We start from the raw sequence: 20387 nt of genomic DNA on the forward strand, positions 1-20387 counted from the left end.
GGAGGGGGGGGGGATCCGCGACGATATGTTAATCGGAAGAAAGTTAATCGACGCGTTTCCGCACGAATAAGCATCGTTTACTGATCTCACGCGATGAGCGTAAAAGCGTCTTTTTACGTCGAGAAACGTAAATCGCGAGAGAAACAATCTTAACTGTAACACGTGCGTGCTGTAAGTTGCACGGTAAGTTGCGCAATAATGGCCCGACCGTCTGGGATCAATTACTTCTAAATTCAATGACTATATATTTTCTGAGACGCTTATTTGTAACGCTAATGCGTTCCGTCTTACCGAGTCCATTCACGCCCTGCTATACATTATGTCGAATAGGTATTGTACCTAGGTAGATGGAAGAAGCGCTCGCCACTACAACTCTCAATGCGCCGGGATATATATCTCACTAAGCTGACCGTACTATATCAGGTGTACGTGATCTGTTTGCATTGACGCATTAGTTGAAAGAAGAAGTTAGACGATGTGTGTGTATATATATATATTATGCACATATATATCTTACGTATATATAATTACGTTTGCACGGAGAAAAACGATTTTGCTGAAGTATATAAAAATGAGGCCAGATACAGATCTGAAAATAATTATGTTGGGGATACTCCATGATAATGTTGCAAAAAGTTTTGCAGATAGATACATTCTAGTAACTAGCTTGAGCGCTTATAATTATTTAAATAGTAATATAATTATTTTTAGACCTAGCTAAATTTTTAGATATTTCAGTAAACTCATTCTTTCTATGTATGTACGTGTATAATTATATATATATATATATATATATATATATATGTATACAGGATGTTTATAAAGTCCCACCCGGGCCTAATATCTCGGAAACGGCTTTAGATATGGAAAAATGTTTCAAACAAAAGTTATTGTTTGACTTCAAGGCGGACATAAAATGGTATCATTGGTTTGACTTTGGGTGGCGCTGTCAAGATCAGGGAAAGGTTACTTCAAATTTTTTTAATGGAACCCTCCTCTCATTTTTTATTGCATATTCTTGTAGCTTATCTCGAGAGCTTTTAAAAACACATAGATAAAATATTTTTTGATTAAGTAAATTTTTAGTTATGAAGTTATGAATAAAATTTGCAGTACCGTTGCCATTGGCATTATTCAAGGTGTCCGAACACTGGCTAAAATCTTTTGAATGTTGTTCAGGATTATAACTTTGATAAAACATGTGAAGATCATAACCATTGGAGATTGTTTCTCTTTTTTTTTAAATAAAAATAATTTTCAAAAATGAAAATAAAAGCAACAACTTTTAATGGTTTTTAATGGCCTTGATTTTTACATGTGTTGTCAAATTCATGATGGCGGGTTCCATTTAAAAAATTTGAAGTGACCTTTCCCTGATCTTGACAGCGTTATCCAAAGTCAAACCATTTTATGTCCCCCTTAAAGTTAAACAATTTTAGTTTGAAACATTTTTCCATATCTAAAACCGTTTCCGAGATAGGCCCGGGTGGGAATATTAATCTTTTTAAAAATAATAACAATCGTATATATTTATATGACAGATATGAAACCCTGATAAAGTACCTTCGCGACATTATTCAAACTTATATAAAATTCATTTTTTGAAAACATATTTGGAGTAATAAATATTTAAAGTGCTCATATGTATATTGAACGGATCATTCCGCATTATCTCTAACACAAATTTTTATTTTTTTACTGTTCTACTTGATCGTGCTTTAAAGCGTTATGTTGCAAAATATTTTGATCCTTTAATTATCCTCTGTTGACATAATATATGTCAATCCGATTGAAATATATATATATATATATATATATATATATATATATATATATAAACGATCTTAAATAAATAACAAATATTTTTATTATTTATTGATTTTACTGCAGTATTAGTGTGCGCTTAGCATGTCGATTCTTTTAATCTTCTTGAATATTATATCTTCGACGTCTATATATATATTCGATAGTATGGCTGTAAAATTCTGTTACTTGCAATCGAACGTACTAACTTGACATTGAATAGAAAATCTTAGCGCGAGTCAGATCTGGAACAAAATGTCCGCGAGAAGTCACAGCGAGTCAGAGAAATTAGCTGGGAATCGAGCACGATCAGGTGGAAAATTGGAGCGAAAGAGACCGAGCGCCGAACGACTTCAACTCGTCGAAGTGGAAATTCTGTCCCGGTTGAACTGGAATTTTGAGACGCGTAAAAGCGCTTGCTGTCGCTTACCGCAGCTGAGCTCGCTTTAAATTCATAAGCATCGGCGCATAATTTGCATCGACGTAATTATTCCACGAGCGAAATTTCGAACGAAAAGTGTTCCCCGAGTCGTAGTATAAGAGGTGTACGACTAATATATTTTATATATGTATATATATGTATATATATATATATATAATATATATAATATAAGCCGCGTGAGTATAGAATATAAAGTGGCCGCGCCGTATGCTGCATTGCATATCTAATGAATCGATAAACATCGTTCTACTTTCGAAAGTTTCCGCGGTGAGATTTCAATGCGACGTGTTATACACAAGATTATTGTGCCCGCGAGAAATGAGACGCGGGACGATTGATCCGCGCCGAGGGGACGAACCGCGATCCGCCAATGCAAAACTGAATGTCGCGATTCGACGATCATGATTTATTTATTTTCGACTTGCATATTGTGCATCTAGCCGTCAAATCTATGTAAATGTCGATTGCTATACGCGCGAATATATATGCATGTATTGCATGTGATCCAAATTAATAGGTACAGATTTGCCGTTTAGGTTTCGCGTTTTAGATCAAATCATCGTCGGGATAGGTAATACCTTGTATCGCATCAGCGAAACATGAGCGAGTAATCATCGCGGTCGTTGAATAAATCCCGTATACCTATGTATTAACTTTAATGTTTCGAATTACAAGCGAGATACACTGCACCGAGCTGTATAGGTATATCCGCGCTCGGCGCGGATAATTGTAGCGCCTACCCGTCTATCCGTCATAAAAAAAAAAACAGAAGTAAAGCGACTTTATTACGTCGAGAGTCCGCGTTTACGCCGAGATAGCTAGATCCCGCGATGGGAAGTAGCATCTCCGCGGCGAAGAATACTAAAAGCCGTAGCCACCCTCCCGTGGAAAACGGCAAGTTAGCGCTGCGGAGCGTTCTTTCATCGTAGATTCTATCGTATCACGATTCTACCATAAAACGCGACAATATGAAGACTCGTGTATGCGCCTTTACTGAGAAAATCTAGGAAAAGAAGACGCTCCGAAGCTCTAAAAGACACTGATTATTGATGCTTGCAACGTCAACGTTTTCGTATAGTGTCTCCCTGCGCTTCTTCCCATGCAAATTGATTTTTATTTATCTCTCGTTCCCACTTCTATCCCGCCGTAGATGTGTCACAATTGCCACCGCAGCTGTCACGTAGTCGCGCGTATGATAATTTGGCCTAAGCTAATTTCAATTCTCTCCTCTGCCTCGCGTAAATCATCGCGGCAACCGACAAGAGCCCCCCAGCATTCACGCAATCTCTCTTTGTCTTTCCGCAGAATAACCTGACAGACGGGGAAGAAGATCTGCCTGAAGACGCTTTCTCGCTGCTGTCGGTGCTCCTAGTTGGTTCGCTAAACTTTCCATTTGATCGATCGCGAGTCGCCCCTCGAAGACAGCCTCCCGAGAGTGCCTACTCTCGGAAGCTCCGATCCGAGCCCGACCCCGTCCAATCATACCGTGGTAGTCTCTGCCTTTCTCTCCCTCTCCCTAGACTCTCCCTGCCTCCTGCGCCCTTACCTCTCCCTGCTGTTGTTTTCCCTCTCGAACGCTCTCTTGCCGCTTAATATAACCGATAGAATCGAATAAATTATGATTGGACGCGTGTCCCAAGGGCAAGTGTCGTAATTTCTGTCCCATAATTTCTGCCACGAACTCGCCCAACGGTGCCCTTCACCATAACACTTCTCCATGGTATCGATACTTTTGTAAAATGAAATTTTGACAGAAATAAAAGAATTTTGAATTTTGTATGGAGATCTTTTCATTTAAAATTTAGCAGAGATAGAAAGTCTAAACCTTGTTTTTAAGAACGGCATTTTTAAGATTTATCAGAACACGGAAGTTCCGACAAATTGACTGATAATTTATTTTTACACTTAAAATTCAAAGATTTCACTGGTTTTTAATTCTTCCTTCAAGTAAGATGTTTGTATAAAATCAGAGATGAGATAAAGAGTCCTGTTTAAAGAGTCGCAATCTATGCAGAAGACTTGCCTGTGATTTTAAGAGATAGCAAGATTTTTCCTGACCGACGTTTTAGCGTGAATTACTTTACTATATGGGGTGCTTACGTTATCGATAAAATAAAGGTTCGCGAAGCGAATTATATACTCTGCTGAATCTAGCCTTTTAAAGGGGATATGCACGTGAACCAGAACGGACTTTACCACGGCTCTTCGTTCATTTTGTTCACTCATTGTCAGCTTCGTCCTTGTTATTTCATCCTTTCGGCGTTCGCATTCGTGACAGATTGAGCACAGAAATACACATGCAATGCCAAGTATTAAAAGTCACCGGAGATTACGGCCACCCTCGAATTTTCCCCAACGGGTAATCGACGGCGCAATTTCGCCAGAAACAATTTCATTAGGACGAAGGTCGGGGCTTCCGAGATCCTTCCATAAATAATATCGATTATATCGCGCGACGAAAGTCTAGCAATATATATTGTATCTCAAAAATTTCTCGGGAAGATGTATCCATTATATATATACAGCATCCGATGACAGCGGTAATATACCGATATTTCGCGCCGCGTCAGCGGTGACGCGGGGGCTCCTCTCTCGATTCATCCTCCGATTCAATTCGATGAATAGAGCGGCGGCGAATCTATATTTCATCGGCCGCGGCCGGCGGACACAGCAAGCCGGATTTCTTAAAGGCCCACGCGCGCTTCGAGGGGCGACGTGTTGAACAGTAGCGTGTCCTGGCGATTCTCCGCTAGACGGATCTCCGCGATATCCGCAGGATTCCTCCTCGTGATCCTGATATTCTTCTCCGTCGCCGGCAACGTTCTGGTCTGCGTGGCGATCTACACCGACCGCGGGCTACGGAGGATCGGCAACCTCTTCCTGGCCTCCCTGGCCGTCGCCGACCTCTTCGTCGGTGGGCTGGTGATGACCTTTGCCGGGATCAACGATCTCCTTGGCTACTGGATCTTCGGAATGTGGTTCTGCGACATCTGGATCGCCTTCGATGTTATGTGCAGCACTGCCTCTATCCTGAATCTATGCGCCATATCACTTGATCGCTACATACACATCAAGGATCCCCTCAGGTGAGGCCGCGCGGTCACGAGATCGATAAGCTTCAAAGGATCGTCGAATGATTTATAAATTTAAAATTACTATTTTTTCGGCATGACATTTACACGATATATTTTTGAAATCGCGAAAAGTTTAAAATAATTAAACGAAGATCATTATATGAAAAAAATAATCGTCGAAAATTGGACTTAATTAGGAGATAAAACAGATTTAATACTAAGAAATTATATATATAAATTTTTAATAAGATGAGAATTTTAGAGATTTAAATCGGAAGATTGTCAAAACGTCGTTGTTTTAGGTACGGCCGTTGGGTAACCAGAAGAGTTGCCATTGGCGGCATCGTCGTTGTGTGGCTTCTAGCAGGACTCATATCCTTCGTACCGATCAGTCTAGACCTTCACAGGAATAATGATCAGCCCATGTATGTGGACGAAAAAGTGGAGGTAAGACGCCCACAAATCGCGTAACTGATTTATTAATAGATATCCAGCAGTTCAATATATCGAATGCGGTCTATTTGAATACGTAAAACGTGATGAAACGGTTTTCCACGGTTCCTCAGATCTCGAGCAAACTGTCGGTTTTAATTACTGAGGTAATCCTTTCCGGTGGAAATTTATAAAATATGAATTCCGTCCACTTCAATATTTGAAGTGTGTACGTAATATTAAAAAAATCCGCAATTATAAATATTGCCCGATGAAAAATTATAAGTACATATACTCTACGTACGATGTACCAATCGTGTGAAAATAAATTCGTATCGAGCGTCATAAAAAGGAATACGTGAATGCGTGACGGCTGTTGCTTTCGAATACCGCGGAGGGATTAAAAATAAAATGACATTTCTTGTTTTACCCCGTCACGCCATACGTTTGCGTCTGAAGCAGTTTGCGTAATCCTCGCCGTTGTACTCTCGTTAATTACTCTTGTCTTTTACCCTTACAGGAGCACCCTACGTGTGCCCTAGACATTACACCCACCTATGCGGTGGTGTCCTCTTGCATATCTTTCTACGTGCCCTGCATCGTGATGCTGGGTATTTATTGCAGGTAAGATCGCCGCGCTGGCGCCCCATACGCTAACTACTTGGACGTGAATTAATTTAACTTTTTACTTCCGCAACTCTCGCCGTAATCATTCTCCGTAATCTTCATGGGTGATGCAGCTCGCATAGCGTCCTATATAAAATATGACGCGGCTCCCGCGCGAGCCTCAGGATAAAAACGACCGAATGCGCTCGGAAAAACGTCTTCGTTTAAAAATTCATAAGAAATAAATTGCACGCGCAACAACGCCGAATATACCGCAAATTTGTTTAGCGGAGCAAGCGTCGGAACAGCATCGGATGCGGATGAAATTTCCAGTAGATATTCAACATCATTTTTTTTTTATTATCGCTTTTGTTTCTCTGATATACAAAGATTACAATCGTATATGCTTTCATTTCGCTGCCACGAAAATCGTGAAATGCTCTCTGATAACGTAATGACTAATGATAAATCATAAGAGCTTCATTCCACGCGTTAAGGAATGCCTTCCTCTTCTAGGCTCTATTGCTACGCGCAGAAACACGTGAAGAGTATCCGAGCGGTGACGAAGCTGCCGGACACCTCCATGGCCAAGAGTTTTCGCTCGAAGAGCAGTCGCTGCAAGCCACCGAAGCCGCAGACGAAGACGAAGCCAACCAGCCCTTATCATGTGTCCGACCACAAGGCCGCGATCACTGTCGGCGTAATCATGGGCGTATTCCTGATTTGCTGGGTGCCCTTCTTCTGCGTTAACATCGTCGCAGCCTACTGCAAGACCTGCATATCCCACCGAGCGTTCCAGGTGCGACTCTTTGCGCAAACTGCATTCGAAATCGCCCGTTTCATTTTAACTAGTCTTTTTTTTAAACTCGGATTCGATTCTTTTCTCTCATAATAGAAAAAAAATTAAGCTCCGATCTAGAAGCAAGATGTAACAATCCTGATGTAGCTTTTATTCTTTAAGCTTTGAGCAAAAGTTGTGATGTTAATTTAATTAAATTACTTTAGTTAATTATAAGCTTAAAACTTTAAAGCTGGGATCTGACCAACTCGCTTAAAACTTAGAGATTACGACTTAAAGAAATGCCGGAAACACTTTTTGCCAGGAAAAAAAAAGTCAAAGTTTAGAGTTTCTATTCTCTAGAAACAAAAGGGATTAAAAGGCTTACTACACCTATTGTTTAATCGGATTTAGGCACTCTTTCATTCTGTATCAAATCCCGAAAATATCCTGAATATTGCTGTTATAAAATTCTCAGCTGTAACAAGACGAGAATTTTCTCACGCGTATAGAACAATCTTACCCGCGCACATTTTTCCGATATAAGGCAAAGGTGTATATCAAAGTCGTTTCTTCCTCCCGAACAGGTTCTCACGTGGCTCGGTTACAGTAACTCGGCCTTCAACCCGATAATCTACAGCATCTTCAACACTGAGTTCCGGGAGGCGTTCAAGAGGATCCTCACGAAGGGGGCACGCGCGCGGGGCAATCAGCCGTCGACCAGCGAGTGCGGCGAGTTCCGCTCGGTGGTGGTGCAGAAGCGGAACGGCTCCATGGTCGAGTGTAACATCAGTCCGAGATCGAGCGCGGACAGCTGTCAGGTCGGCGTCATGGCTCAACGACACCGCGACACCATCGTCAGTGCCATATAAAGCGAGCGTTCCGACGAGCGTCTCCTCCTCTCGACTCTCTCTCTCTCTCTCTTGCGGTCGTCTTAAAAAAAAAACGATTTCTTTCTTGGATCTCGCTCTCGCTGCTCCGCCGCCGAAGTCGTCGCGATCCTGTTCGCCTTCGTTACTTACCCGTCGGAAGAATTTGCGATGCAGAATCTGGGGACATCTCACCACCCGGCGGAGAGTAACGACGTTAGAATTGAAACACGCTTCGCCCAAGAGGAATTCGTTCTTCGTCGTGGCGTGCTGATCCCGTGCGCGACCTTCCGCGTCGCACGGAGGAAACGTATCTGATTATCGAAACATTTTTATTTCAGCATTTAGATTCACAGTCTTCCGTTTGCTGTTCTAAAATTTGTTTCGAATCCGATCAATGTCGAAGGACCACGTCGTGGCGCAATCGATTTGGCAGGTTGCACGACTTCACTAGTGGAACGATATCGCTTATTGCTATTGTTTCGCACGAACTTGCGTCAGTGTACATAAAATCAGCATACGGCATCGCTTGTACCAACAAGCGGAGTTTACTCTCGCGTGCTAAAGTTCAGTATTTGCATCCGCGAAGGATTGAACGCCAAAAACCCGCCCGCCTGCTCAAAGGAAGACTTGCAGCTGCAGCTTGCGACGACGTTGTGCCCTCGCTGTGCAGCCGCGCTCGCGTAAAATAAGCATAACTGAGGACGTTGATAATAACTCTCAGCCATATTATTGAATCTCTCCTCACGTAATATCAATCAGTGTTCTAGTTAGCTGTCGTTGATTTGGCCCGAGGATTTCTCTCGGATCAAAGCGGACCACGCGTTGCTCGTATTTCCTCGACGTTAGATTTCTGGAGGATAGTGGAGAAGCAGTATCAAGTAAAATGCAGGAGAGCAATGTAAATCGGGACGTTTGTCGCGGATGATCAAAATGAGCACTTCGTATACGTCGTGACTCTGCTTCCATCGTCACGATTCGATTGTATGATAAATTACGAATAACGCGCGGGTTTCCTCGAAGTGCGATATTTTCGTTGTGACGCATTTTGCGTGTGTCGTCGCACGATCGAGGAGTATCTGTCTCTCTCTTCTCTCTTCTCTCTCTCTCTTTCTCTCTCTCTCTTTCCTTTTTTTTATTGCGAAGGAGTGAAGGCTGTGGTGTTCGACCATGTAAAATCGCGGCATTTCGCGCGAAGGCATCAATCATTGTAATTAAGACAATCACCGGAAATCCACTTCGAAACATATCCCGACGACATAATCCACCGTGAAATCGTAGTGTTGATCTTCTTCTTTCATTTCTTCATTCGTTCGCTTTTGTTTCAAGTGGTACGACGACAGGCATAGAGTGGAATATTGTCGATTAATAGAAGAATCCAAGTGTAGCGCTTAGGATACTAAATCTTGTCAAGCAATCTCTCTTTAAATGGAGCAATGTCGATAGCCAATCTACGATGTTAAAAGCTGGATGTTACTAAAAAAAAAAAAAATACCGATATGTTTCTAAATAGTAACGTCTGTCGAAAAATTCGTGGAAATTATATACATATATATATATATATTATATAAAAAAAGGGAAAAAACTTAATAGCAATAGGTCAGCGCAGCGGTGCGCCGTGCAGTTGAACTATATAGAAATTAATTTTCCATTCTGTAAATAGTCATTTAATTATTTTTCTATTTGACGGGCGCGGAGAGGGACACGCGGCGGGATACTCGCAGGGAGATGCGAGGAGATCTCGTATTATGGGCGCGCTCATCGAATGTACGCAAAGTCGTCGTCGAGCACCCGTCGAATCTCAAATTCAATTCTGCATCACATATCCGAGCGGAAGGAAGTAGTCACGAGCCAATTTGGCGTTCGCGAGGATCCGTCGAGCTTCCTTGGATACATCTATATCTACGATACAAAACGCATTGCGATCCGGCGCGGGAGGGAACGAGAGGGAGTGTCACGTACGAATTGCATGCGTCGCACAGACTGTAGAGACGGTTGAAGGAAACACACAGCGTGGAACTCTCTAGCCGGCAGGACCTGTGCGCAATGTTGATGTATACTACTGATATAATCGAATGACCGTTCTCTGTAAATATATTAGACTAAGACTTCGACAAAGAGTACCTGTCTCGCCGACTTTACTGATTTCCTCTTTTTCGTCCGATTCCTACACGTCCTACCGAAACACGGAAAAGAAATAGCGAACGCGAAAAAAGGGGTATTTTTATTGTACACTTATGGGATATGAATTTTTTTGAAGTCCTAAATTAACTGGTGTTTCATTCATTTTCACAGTTTAGTACTTCTACAAATCCAAACTCTTGTTTTCTTGTCGTTAACTTGAAATATATATGATACGTTATGTTTAGCGTGATTTTAATTTTCACTGTTTGTCTAATTGTTTTGTAGCTTTTATACAGAAGACTAGTATATATAGAGACATTCCGCCCTCGACTTTATAATCAATTAATAGACAATTAATAGATGTATAAATATTTATTGACTTCTTATTTTCTTAAACAATATCAGATTATTACGTTCGATACGCCTGTCTTTCGTGCTATTGCTGCTGAAGAATTCGGGCGCGGTGTCGGCCCACGTGCGACTCTCCTTCGGGATATTTAGAAAATCGAGCAAACCACTGCTCAATCTCGGTACAATTGGATACAATATTAGAGCACCTATTCTACTACTTTCCAGAGCAAGCGATATCACGGCTTTAAGTTCCTCGATCGAATCCGCGTCGTCGACACGCTTCCTCAGCTGCCAAGGCTCGTGATACGCCACCATCTTGTTCGCGGAATGAAGCATACTCATGACCGCGTCCACGACGTGATGTAAATTGTACTCCTCGTAACTCTCGCGCGCCTTTTCGCCGACGGACTTCAGAGCCTCTCTGGTTTCGTCAGCCACCTGAGACCGCAACACGTTCCAGTATCTCGCCGGATCGGGGAACTCTTTCGACGGATTGACCGCTTTGCCCGCGCAACGACTGACTAGATTGCCCAGCGTGTCCGCCAACTCGGAGTTCAATATGTTAACAATTTTTGTTGAACTATAGTCTGCGAATAAATTTTTTTTTTTTTTTACGATACATGCGATGAAAATGATATGTAAATGCATGCGATTTGTCTGCGTGCTTACTTGCGTCGTTTTGGGGCACCGCTTCTCTCAGAATGAAGTATCGCAATCCATCTTCTGAATACTCATTTGCAGCTTCAAATGGCGAAATTACGTTGCCTCTTGATTTCGACATTTTTTTGTGATCAACGGTCCAATGAGCGTGACACAGTAACGTCTTTGGAGGCTCGAGACCAGCCGCCATTAAGAATGCTGGCCAATAGATACCGTGAAACTTCAGGATATCTTTCCCAATTATCTGCATCAATAATTTTCTTTTGGTTACAATTCCACATTTTAAACTAGCAATTTTCATACAATATTCATTATTAGCTAAGAATTGTGATTCGTACTTGAATAGTGGGTGGCCAAAGTTCTTTGTAAGACTCATTTGGATATCCTAGGACCGTTAAATAATTTACTAAGGCATCCAGCCACACGTATATCGAGTGAGACTCGTTGCACGGAGAGGGCATAGCCCATGGCACCTTGTTTCTGATTCTAGTAATGCTCAAGTCTTGCAAACACGCGCCCTCCTCTACCCACTGGGATAACGTTTTGTGATACAGCGCTGGTCTAACTGTATTTTCTACAAAAAAACAAAATCCGAACTTTACAATTTGCAGTCGCGTTAAAGAAAGGGAAATAATGAATTAGATTAATTGTAAGATCCAACATCTTTCCATACCATCTTTGAGCCAGTACTTGAGATCGTCTTGAAATGCGCTAAGTCGGAACTTGTAATTCTCCTCCTCGGTCCACTCTACCGGGTTTCCCGATTCCGCGGAGACTTTGACTACTTTGCCGGTCGAATCTGTCTGTTCCACCAATTCTGTATCGCTGAGGAACGCTTCGTCCGATACGCAGTACCATCCCGAGTACTTTCCCAGATAGATATGCCCTCTTTCATCTAATTGTTCCTGTGAAAATTCAATTTTCTAACGTGAGTCACGAGGCATCACGAGAACATACGCGATGTTCAGAAGTAAATTTGCTCTAAGAACCCAAAAATGATACACTGCATCACAATGCTGCTTTTCAGTGGTTCTAATGAAACGCGAATAATCCACTTCAAACCTATCGCACATCTCCTTGAATTGCTGCGAAATTCCTGTGCAGTACTCGAGATTCGGCAGACCGGCTGCGGCTGCGGCGGCTCTGATCTTGTTGCCGTGCTCGTCGGTGCCAGTGGCAAAGAATGTTTTGTGGCCCAACATACTGTTGTATCGAGCAACGGCATCGGCCAGAACTGCGCTGTATAAATGTCCAATGTGAGGACCTAACGTATAAAACATACATTTGTGACTTTCCGTTATCACAATAATGACTAACAGATAAGAATTTTGAATTCGAAAAAAAAATTACGTACCAGCGTTTACATAAAAAATCGGCGTAGTAATGTACTTATTTTGAGACGAATCTTTTGCATATTGCCTCTTTATCGTTTGACTCCAAGACGACCGCACATTTTTTAATAGGAATGGAAATATCGTCGATTTCAAGGGCTGATTTGCAATTACGTGTCTAACTGAAATTCAAATTAACGATCATTATTATCATGTTGAAGCATTAGAATTTATACTCATCAATATTTTTAGACAAAAAATGTAAAACAAATTAATGTTACATATTTTTTCCCATAATATCAAAGCTATTTTGTGTTGCACGATTGCAGATATAAAATCATAAAATAGACATAAAAGAGAAGTTTAACAAGGCCATTATTTTAATACATTAAATATGTTTTAATGTTATAGTTTAAATATATCAAAATAGAAATATTTTTTCATGAACCTATGGAAAAAATGATATATGGGCTCTTTATCTTAAAAATATTTATTTTTTTTACTAGTTCTGTACATATAATTACAATACATTAATTTCTTATTTCTCTCTCTTTGTCTCGACATTACTCGACTCCAAAGATATGGTCTCCAACTGGGCTATGAGATCCATGTGCTTAAATTCGTTAGGTATATTGGTAAACGTTTCAAGTAACTGCAATCTCTGTTCGTTATCGTTGCAATAATATAACTGCAGCTCATTAGCCAGGCACTGCGCCTCTTGCGCTTGCAGCAGTTTTGTATCGAATTCTCCGCGCATGAGTACAATGCCCTTGTCGTCTCGCAATTCGGTATAGTGTATCATGGTCAAGCACTCGGGCGCGTTCTCCTTGTGCGTCTGGTACCACAAGAGCGGGGTCATGTGCACCTCCGAGCCGTAGAATTGGCACATTATAAATTCATAGCCCTGCTCCCTCGGCAGCGGCAAGAGGAAGGTGGAGTGCTGCCTGCCGCGCGCGAACATCTTATCGTACTGCTCGGGCGTCATGGTGCCGCAGATGCAGTCCTTCTGCTTGTGATACTCATTCCATATCTCCACAATCTCCTCTCTCGACTTGTCTCTTATCATTGCAACTTTCATCACGCTATCCAATCGCGCCTCTTTCGCCTGCCTGCCAGGTTCCAAGGCTGGCTTTGCCTCGGTTTGGTAGAAACTCCCAGCTTTCTCGCGTTTCTCTTTAAACAACAACACGATTCGAACAGATCTTTATCAACAAATCTCTTTACTTACAAACTAGCATCCTTATCGCCGTAATATCTAAACGTTTTCCGCTAGACCAGCGTCTAGAAATGCGTTTTGCCGAGCACAAAAGCTACAGCCAAGTTTACGTCAGCAGTGTCAGAAGGAAGGGAAATACAGACGATCGTTTTTTCGAGAAACAATGTTGTCAGAGAAAATTAGCAGCCTCGTCTGGCGAAGATCGTGTACCTTGCTTCTCGCGAACTTTCTTCTCCTGCTGCTCGACACGCTGCAGAAACTCGTCCGGGCTGGTATGCTGCAGCTTCGCGATTTTCCCGGCATACTTGTCGTAGTAGGGATTCCTCTGCAACTCCTCCAGAACCTTTTCGAGCCTCGCCCGGCTCGTCATGATGCACCTCTCGTCGCTCGTCCACGCGGTCACCCGGCCGCCCCTCAGTCGCCTGGACAGTCCTACGCGCGTCGCGTTTCGCAGTAAAACGCTTGCCATGAATGTCCACTGTCAAGAAAGTAGATGCGGCCGATGCGAACGTCGAATCGAACACATGCGAAGACACGGCCAGGAGTCAGCGGCCGAAAGTGCGCCGTCGTCGCGCGTGAGGTCGGTCCGTCGGTGTGGTTGACGTAAGCCAGATGTCGCCGGCGACGTTTTAAATCTCCTCCCGTCCGAACAATCGCGCGCCGTTCTATTTTTCCGTGCGAATTGTCGCAAGGGCCGCATTGACACAATTATATATCGCCGTTGCGATCAAACGTATTTCCTAACCGATTACGACGATAATGACGACGGCTTTTTAACGCGCTCAGACAATAGCTTGTAAAGATACGGATAAGTAACACGAGGTTCCGGTACGTCAGTATCGTAGCCACGGGGGAGAGACACCCTATTGACCCACATCGCGTTCCGGATTCATCCTGGATTCGCAACGTGTCGCGGAATAGAGAGTCTGTCGAAGCGCATAAGTCATCTAATCCAGAGCCGTTTTGTATTCGTTTCTTGAAACATCGTGTTTATTTCGCACGAAAAAAAGAAAACCGTGAATCGTGTCGATTATTCGTTCCTCGAAGAATCTTCACGAATACCAAAGACATGATTCAACACAGTGTATGAAAGACGAGAGAGAAGAAGAAGAAAAAACAAAGAATATCTGCAGCATGTCCGCTTTATCGTTCAACGCAGCGCGGTTGTACATAAGTGAAATTTGCAAAAATAAAAATTCGTTTTCGGCGCCCGCCTATCCGTGTGGCGCGCCCGCCGTTGCTACGGGCCTGAGTGCTCCGAGGTACCGACGGTGTCAAGCGAGCAACTTCACGCGGATCGGCTCCTCTCTCTCTCGGAGGGACGCGCGGACGCTCTCGAGCCAGCTCGACGCGATCGCGCCGCGGAAAAAGTCACGTCCGATTATCGCCGTTGACGCGCGCGAATCGTCGCGCACGCCTACGTACGGGCGTCGCGCGGCGTCGCGCAGGTGGAGTTACTCCATTGAGCGGCAGTGCGGCGGCTACCCCCTTCCCCCCACCCTCCGCGCGCGTCACCCGCGCCCGCGCGCGCGCCGTCTCGGTCGGTCGTCGTGTGACGCACGCTTCCGGGAGCCATCAGTCGCTGCTGCTGCTCTTCGTGTGCCCACAGCGAGAGGGAAAATGTCGGCGCGCTGTCGACGGGGCTCGCCGTGCCGCCAGTGAACAGCCCGTCCGCGTTGACGCGTCAGAACCGTGCGCATCGCCCCCGGGCCCGGTGACCCTGACTGGCCGAAATCCGGCCCCGTATACACATAGTCCCCCATACGCCACGGTCGTCGCGTACCCTCGATTTGGCACGACCTTCGCGCGCCGCGAGAGAGAGAAAGAGAGAAAGGGGAGCCAGCGAGCGAGCAAGAGAGAGAGAGAGAGAGAGACGGCAAGAGGGTGAGAGATATTGCGGAACGGCTGGGAGCGCGAGCGAGGGAGAAGGACGGCGAGCAGGTGCGAAACTACACCGCCGTGTGTAGAGGTCCCCGCGTTAAGGTAGCGCAAAAGGGAAGAGAGGCCAGAGAGGCGGAGAGAGAGCGTGGCGGTGGAGTGAAGAGAGAGAGAAGGCATACGGAGGAGAGCAGTGACATGGCGTCGTTAGCGATGTCAATAGCGAAGAGTGAATTCATCGTGGGTGGCAAGTACAGGCTGATGAGGAAGATCGGCTCGGGCTCCTTCGGCGACATTTACCTCGGCATCAACATCTCCAATGGCGAGGTAAGCCACTCTGGCGGACGTCCCCTCTCACGGGGGGGACGATCCGCGCACGACCTACTCTCTTCGAACTGCTGATCGCACGCACGGGTTCCCTCTGTTTCGCGTTTCCCGTTTCTCTCGCGCCCCCCCCCCTCCCTCTTTCCGTCTTGTCTCCTTTTTCGTTCCGCCTCCCGAAGAGCCCGATCTCGCGTTTCCTTGTCGTCGTTCTCTCGTTCAGCGTCGACGACCCTCGTTCGTTCGACGCGACGGACGGACGGAGGCCCAGGTCGGACTAGGACGGACGAGACGAGACACTTCGGCCGTTGGCCGAAACAGCCGCCGCGACATGTCGACCGCGATATACCCATAAGGTCGGGGCAGAAGGGATCCTCCCGGCCGTTGAGATTCGTCGTGGCCCGACGGATTCGAGGACCGTGCCGTCCGCTCGTCGCCGACGACGATTTACTCCGCGCGAAGCCTCGCCGCGGACACGTCGCGAGTGACGTATACGTGCACGCGCGGGTATTGCACGTCTTGGACGCGGTCGAGAGATAAATATAAGCTGACGCTTGTCACGATGGGAATGATAATCGGAATTCCGTGTGCGCACATGCTTAGCGATTGTTCGCGAAAGCGATGCAAATTTCTTGTGTTTCTCGCGGCTGGGTTTCTGCGGCAGCCGAAGTTGAACACTTGAACAGACAGTCGCAGTCCGGTCAATTAATTCTGGGCTCCTAGAAGATTACGGTTTCACGTAGAGATAAAGAAAATCGTATCATGAACGCGGTAAACAATGACGCTGGCAATTGGTCCTTTTCGTTTCCGTTTGTTTTGTAAGTCGCTTCCTTTTTTTTTTATGATACCATTGTTAGTACACTGTAGGCTTGAAGCACAGCCTTATGACCTATACATGGTAATATAATACATCTCATGTAAAAATCAATGTATAAGAATAATAATGTATCCTGTTGGGATACAATGGCAGTGTGTGAATGACAATGGGAAATAGAATTTAACTAAGATTTAGATAAAAATGAAGTTAAACGAGAATTTAACTTTATTTACATAAACTTAATACATTTTTATCTATAAAACTTAGTATTATACATTAACTTTCACGATCATTAAGAGGGATTTATTTTCATCCTCTATTTTGCTAGTATTTTTAATTTTTTTTCAATTCTGTTTATTGTTATTTCTGTAATATAAATATATACATAAGTGCTTGAGAAACAAAGGAAAGTCAGAATAATAATGAAATTATAACATCATTATATCATTCCACTTATTCGCATCTTGTCTGTGACCTTTGTGTTAGATAAAGCTTTGCAGTTTGATAACGTATAATATGCTGTTCATTTTAGGAAGTCGCTGTTAAGTTGGAGAATATGCGAGCCCGACATCCGCAGCTTCTATATGAATCAAAGCTGTACAAAATATTACACGGTGGTATAGGAATACCACACATACGTTGGTAATTATCACATTTAATTTTTTTTGTCTTATGCATCGCGTAGTTAGTTGTTATCATGTTGCAAAATGTTGTATCACGTAATAAAAAAAAGTTAATAAATCATTACAATGGAATTCATGTGAGCTGAGATATTAATTAAAAATTGATGTGAGACGGCCAACTGATAGGAATCTTCCTTCTGTCCGTAGGTATGGACAAGAACGTGAATATAATGTTCTTGTCATGGATCTTCTTGGGCCATCTCTGGAAGACCTCTTTACTTTCTGTTCAAGAAGGTTTACAATCAAGACAGTCTTAATGTTGGCGGACCAGATGATTGGTAGGATTGAGTATGTTCATTGCAAACACTTCATCCACAGAGATATAAAGCCAGATAATTTTTTAATGGGAATCGGGCGACATTGTAACAAGGTATGTACTTTAGTTTGATTGTTTCTTCAATGATATGTTAGAAATAAAATATCCATGCATCAATGCTAAATTACATTTCAGCTATTCCTCATCGATTTCGGATTGGCTAAAAAGTATAGGGATAGTCGCACAAGATTGCATATAATATACCGTGAAGATAAAAATTTAACGGGCACCGCGAGGTATGCGTCTATCAACGCGCATCTTGGAATTGAACAGAGTCGTCGCGACGACATGGAATCACTCGGCTACGTTCTTATGTACTTCAATCGAGGATCGTTACCGTGGCAAGGTCTCAAAGCCGCGACGAAGAAGCAGAAGTACGAGAAAATTAGTGAGAAAAAAATGTCCACGCCAGTAGAAGTCTTATGCAAGGTATGCTGAAGAAGTTTCATCCATCTCTTTTTCTTTGTATCAATAGTGTATGTATATTCGTGACACGAAGGTTACCATTTTTTTTTTCAGGGATTTCCTGCAGAATTCGCTATGTATTTAAATTACACGCGAGGTCTACGCTTTGAAGAAAGCCCGGACTACATGTATTTACGCCAACTTTTCCGCATACTTTTCCGTACATTGAACCATCAATATGATTACACATTTGATTGGACGATGTTGAAACAAAAGGCAGCAAGTAGTAATATTAGCGGTGGAGTGTCAACAGCTGGACCAGGTCTTTCTCAAGGTGCTCAAGGTGCTCAGGGGCAGGGACAGGGACAAGGTCAGGCACCTACTCAGGCCAACGCTCAATCAGGTGCAATGAAAATTTTTGGAATTAATTTCACGCAGCATGTCCACGTGTAGTCTGTAGATTTTTCTGACAATTCACGTACATGTCATGTCATCGTTTCATATTCGGTCACAACAATCACGATGGGGGAAGGGGGGAGGGGAGTTAATGCTCTTAATTGTTAAAATTTTTCATTACTATTCTCATCGTTGACGTGACGAATTTTTCTCAACTCAAAATTTTCTATTTTTTTTTTTTGGTTATGTTGTTTATATAAATTATCATTTTTAACAGCCAATTTCAATCTTAAAAGATGGTTGGAGTCCTCCAAACTGAACATTTCCATTGGCACAAATCATTCTTCCAAGAAGCAATAACTCTGGGGATTCTTAAATACTTTTTTCCTTCTTCCCCGATGAGAAAATCGGCACGGCAAAAAATTTTTTGGAGAAAAGATTTTCTTTAATATTTACTAGTAATAATGACTGAAACACTAATGGAAATATAAGTATGCTTATACGCTAATTATAATTCATTTAACGATTAATTCCATCCCATGATAATGAATATATAAACTTTATACCTAAATTTTTCAGATATTTACTTTTACATTATTTCTCATCTGTCGTTTAATGTTCCTATTTTAATTATTATTTAATGGCTCTTTCATGTTAATTATTAGATTCTTATCTTTACATCTTGAGTTTCTTTTTTAAGAATATTGTTGAGTGATTTGAAGCACTGCAGTATATCTAAATTTATTATATATATTAAATGTTTTTTAATTGTATATATTAAACTAAAATGAATGAGATGAAAAAAGAGAAGGCTTAATGTGTTTATTATCTTTCCGTTTATCATTCAAATTTAATTGGTAAACTTTTTAATATCTTACTGAATTTTAAATCAATCGGTAATGTTATTTGCGTGTAAAATTGCGTAAGAAATAAGTAACACATCTGTATATTTCACTGTCATATGATTTCAGAAACACAAGCGGAGTAACATCAAAAGGGAACGTTACATTTGCATTATTTATAAACATGTTATTTACAACAGAATTAAAGAGAATTGTGATAATTTTCTATAATTCCAAAATCGATTTTATTTGTTCCAGGAGCGCGCTAAGACTATAACTCCTCATTGTAGCAACAATCTTGATCGCGATCACTAAAGTGTTTCAAACGAGGTACCGAATTTCTTACAGAAGTTATCATTCGAAGAGTCATATCAGTCAACACTCTAATTTCGCGCAAAGAGATAACGTGATGTAATGTAACAAAAGATGTCAGCATTTCCGCATATACCAGAGGGGAAGCGTGATTGTATCACATATTTACTGAGCCACACACACACACACACACACACGAGATGTTGTAACACTGGCAACTTAGAGTTTCGGCTGATTGAACTTTTTGGAATTGGAAATCCGAGTGAGAGACCAGCCAGCCAGACAAATGGCTTGTTCTTACTTTGTTATTACGTGTTTAATTTACCGTTGGTAATCATTGGAAATAAAGGTTTTGTTGCCCTGAGGAAGATATTGTGAGGGAGTAAAAACGTATTATATCAGGCTTGAGTGGGTGATTCAATTCGCGAAATTGTGCGACTTTCATGGAGAGAAAGAGAGGATGTTTAGACCATTCTCGGATGCTCGCGTTGATTCTGCGTGGAGCGCGTGTGGTTGAAAATTTTATATCTATTCTACAAACAGAAAAGAGAGATACACAAAAAAAAATATGAGTGTTTTTGTGAGAGTATGAGTAACTACCGTGGTAAACTGATATTCTGCTTCCTAAATTTTTGTTTTGTCTTCAACACATAGCGTGATCATACTCTAGCGTATGTGGAATGTTGAGAAAGTGTTAATATTTTTCTTATCGAAGATAGTATGTCAATAGT

General features: G+C 42.6%; 3 protein-coding genes across 7 annotated transcripts in view; 2 read left to right on the top strand and 1 right to left on the bottom strand.

Moving 5' to 3' along the window:
• The window catches only part of LOC105458933 (dopamine receptor 1), a 93748-nt gene extending 83623 nt beyond the window's left edge, over nucleotides 1-10125 (top strand). For 2 of the 3 annotated variants that reach the window (XM_011704554.1, XM_011704555.1), the window contains exons 2-7: nucleotides 3551-3620; nucleotides 5022-5331; nucleotides 5622-5766; nucleotides 6272-6375; nucleotides 6874-7156; nucleotides 7723-10124. In XM_011704554.1, coding sequence (XP_011702856.1) covers nucleotides 3551-3620; nucleotides 5022-5331; nucleotides 5622-5766; nucleotides 6272-6375; nucleotides 6874-7156; nucleotides 7723-8007 — 1197 coding nt within the window. In that variant the 3' untranslated portion in view covers nucleotides 8008-10124. Of the gene's footprint in view, nucleotides 1-3550; nucleotides 3621-5021; nucleotides 5332-5621; nucleotides 5767-6271; nucleotides 6376-6873; nucleotides 7157-7722 lie in introns of all 3 variants that reach the window. The other variant, XM_011704556.1, reaches the window with a different exon arrangement.
• Nucleotides 10126-10481: 356 nt separating this feature from the next.
• Nucleotides 10482-14538, bottom strand: LOC105458931 (methionine--tRNA ligase, mitochondrial). The gene is made up of 7 exons (XM_011704551.1): nucleotides 13897-14538; nucleotides 12494-12652; nucleotides 12129-12403; nucleotides 11813-12044; nucleotides 11478-11713; nucleotides 11149-11383; nucleotides 10482-11066 (listed from the first exon to the last, which is right to left on the bottom strand). The coding sequence occupies exons 1-7, from the start codon at nucleotides 14153-14155 to the stop codon at nucleotides 10501-10503; spliced, it is 1962 nt and encodes a 653-aa protein (XP_011702853.1). The 5' UTR covers nucleotides 14156-14538; the 3' UTR covers nucleotides 10482-10500.
• A 702-nt stretch (nucleotides 14539-15240) lies between these two features.
• On the top strand, nucleotides 15241-20104 carry LOC105458935 (casein kinase I isoform alpha). 3 transcript variants are annotated; one of them, XM_011704559.1, is made up of 6 exons: nucleotides 15241-15891; nucleotides 17235-17344; nucleotides 17533-17755; nucleotides 17837-18130; nucleotides 18221-18509; nucleotides 19603-20104. In XM_011704559.1, the coding sequence occupies exons 1-6, from the start codon at nucleotides 15763-15765 to the stop codon at nucleotides 19611-19613; spliced, it is 1056 nt and encodes a 351-aa protein (XP_011702861.1). In that variant the 5' UTR covers nucleotides 15241-15762; the 3' UTR covers nucleotides 19614-20104. The 3 variants fall into 3 exon arrangements, with proteins under 3 accessions (XP_011702861.1, XP_011702860.1, XP_011702862.1); XM_011704558.1 differs by lacking the exon at nucleotides 19603-20104 and adding an exon at nucleotides 18780-19070; XM_011704560.1 differs by lacking the exons at nucleotides 15241-15891; nucleotides 19603-20104 and adding exons at nucleotides 16435-16703; nucleotides 18780-19070.
• The last annotated feature ends 283 nt before the right edge of the window (nucleotides 20105-20387 follow it).

This window comes from Wasmannia auropunctata, unplaced genomic scaffold (assembly GCF_000956235.1).
Source record: "Wasmannia auropunctata unplaced genomic scaffold, wasmannia.A_1.0 LD334250.1, whole genome shotgun sequence".
Classification (NCBI taxonomy): domain Eukaryota; kingdom Metazoa; phylum Arthropoda; class Insecta; order Hymenoptera; family Formicidae; genus Wasmannia; species Wasmannia auropunctata.

Coding starts and splice junctions, on each gene's coding strand:
- LOC105458931 (XM_011704551.1), bottom strand. CDS start 14,155: ATGGCAAGCGTTTTACTGCGAAACGCGACGCGCGTAGGACTGTCCAGG. Junction 11,714..11,812: donor CAAGTACTGGCTCAAAGATG/GTATGGAAAGAT, acceptor GTTTTTTTGTAG/AAAATACAGTTAGACCAGCG. Junction 11,067..11,148: donor GGTGCCCCAAAACGACGCAA/GTAAGCACGCAG, acceptor ATTTATTCGCAG/ACTATAGTTCAACAAAAATT.
- LOC105458935 (XM_011704558.1), top strand. CDS start 15,763: ATGGCGTCGTTAGCGATGTCAATAGCGAAGAGTGAATTCATCGTGGGT. Junction 17,756..17,836: donor TCGGGCGACATTGTAACAAG/GTATGTACTTTA, acceptor ATTACATTTCAG/CTATTCCTCATCGATTTCGG. Junction 18,131..18,220: donor CAGTAGAAGTCTTATGCAAG/GTATGCTGAAGA, acceptor TTTTTTTTTCAG/GGATTTCCTGCAGAATTCGC.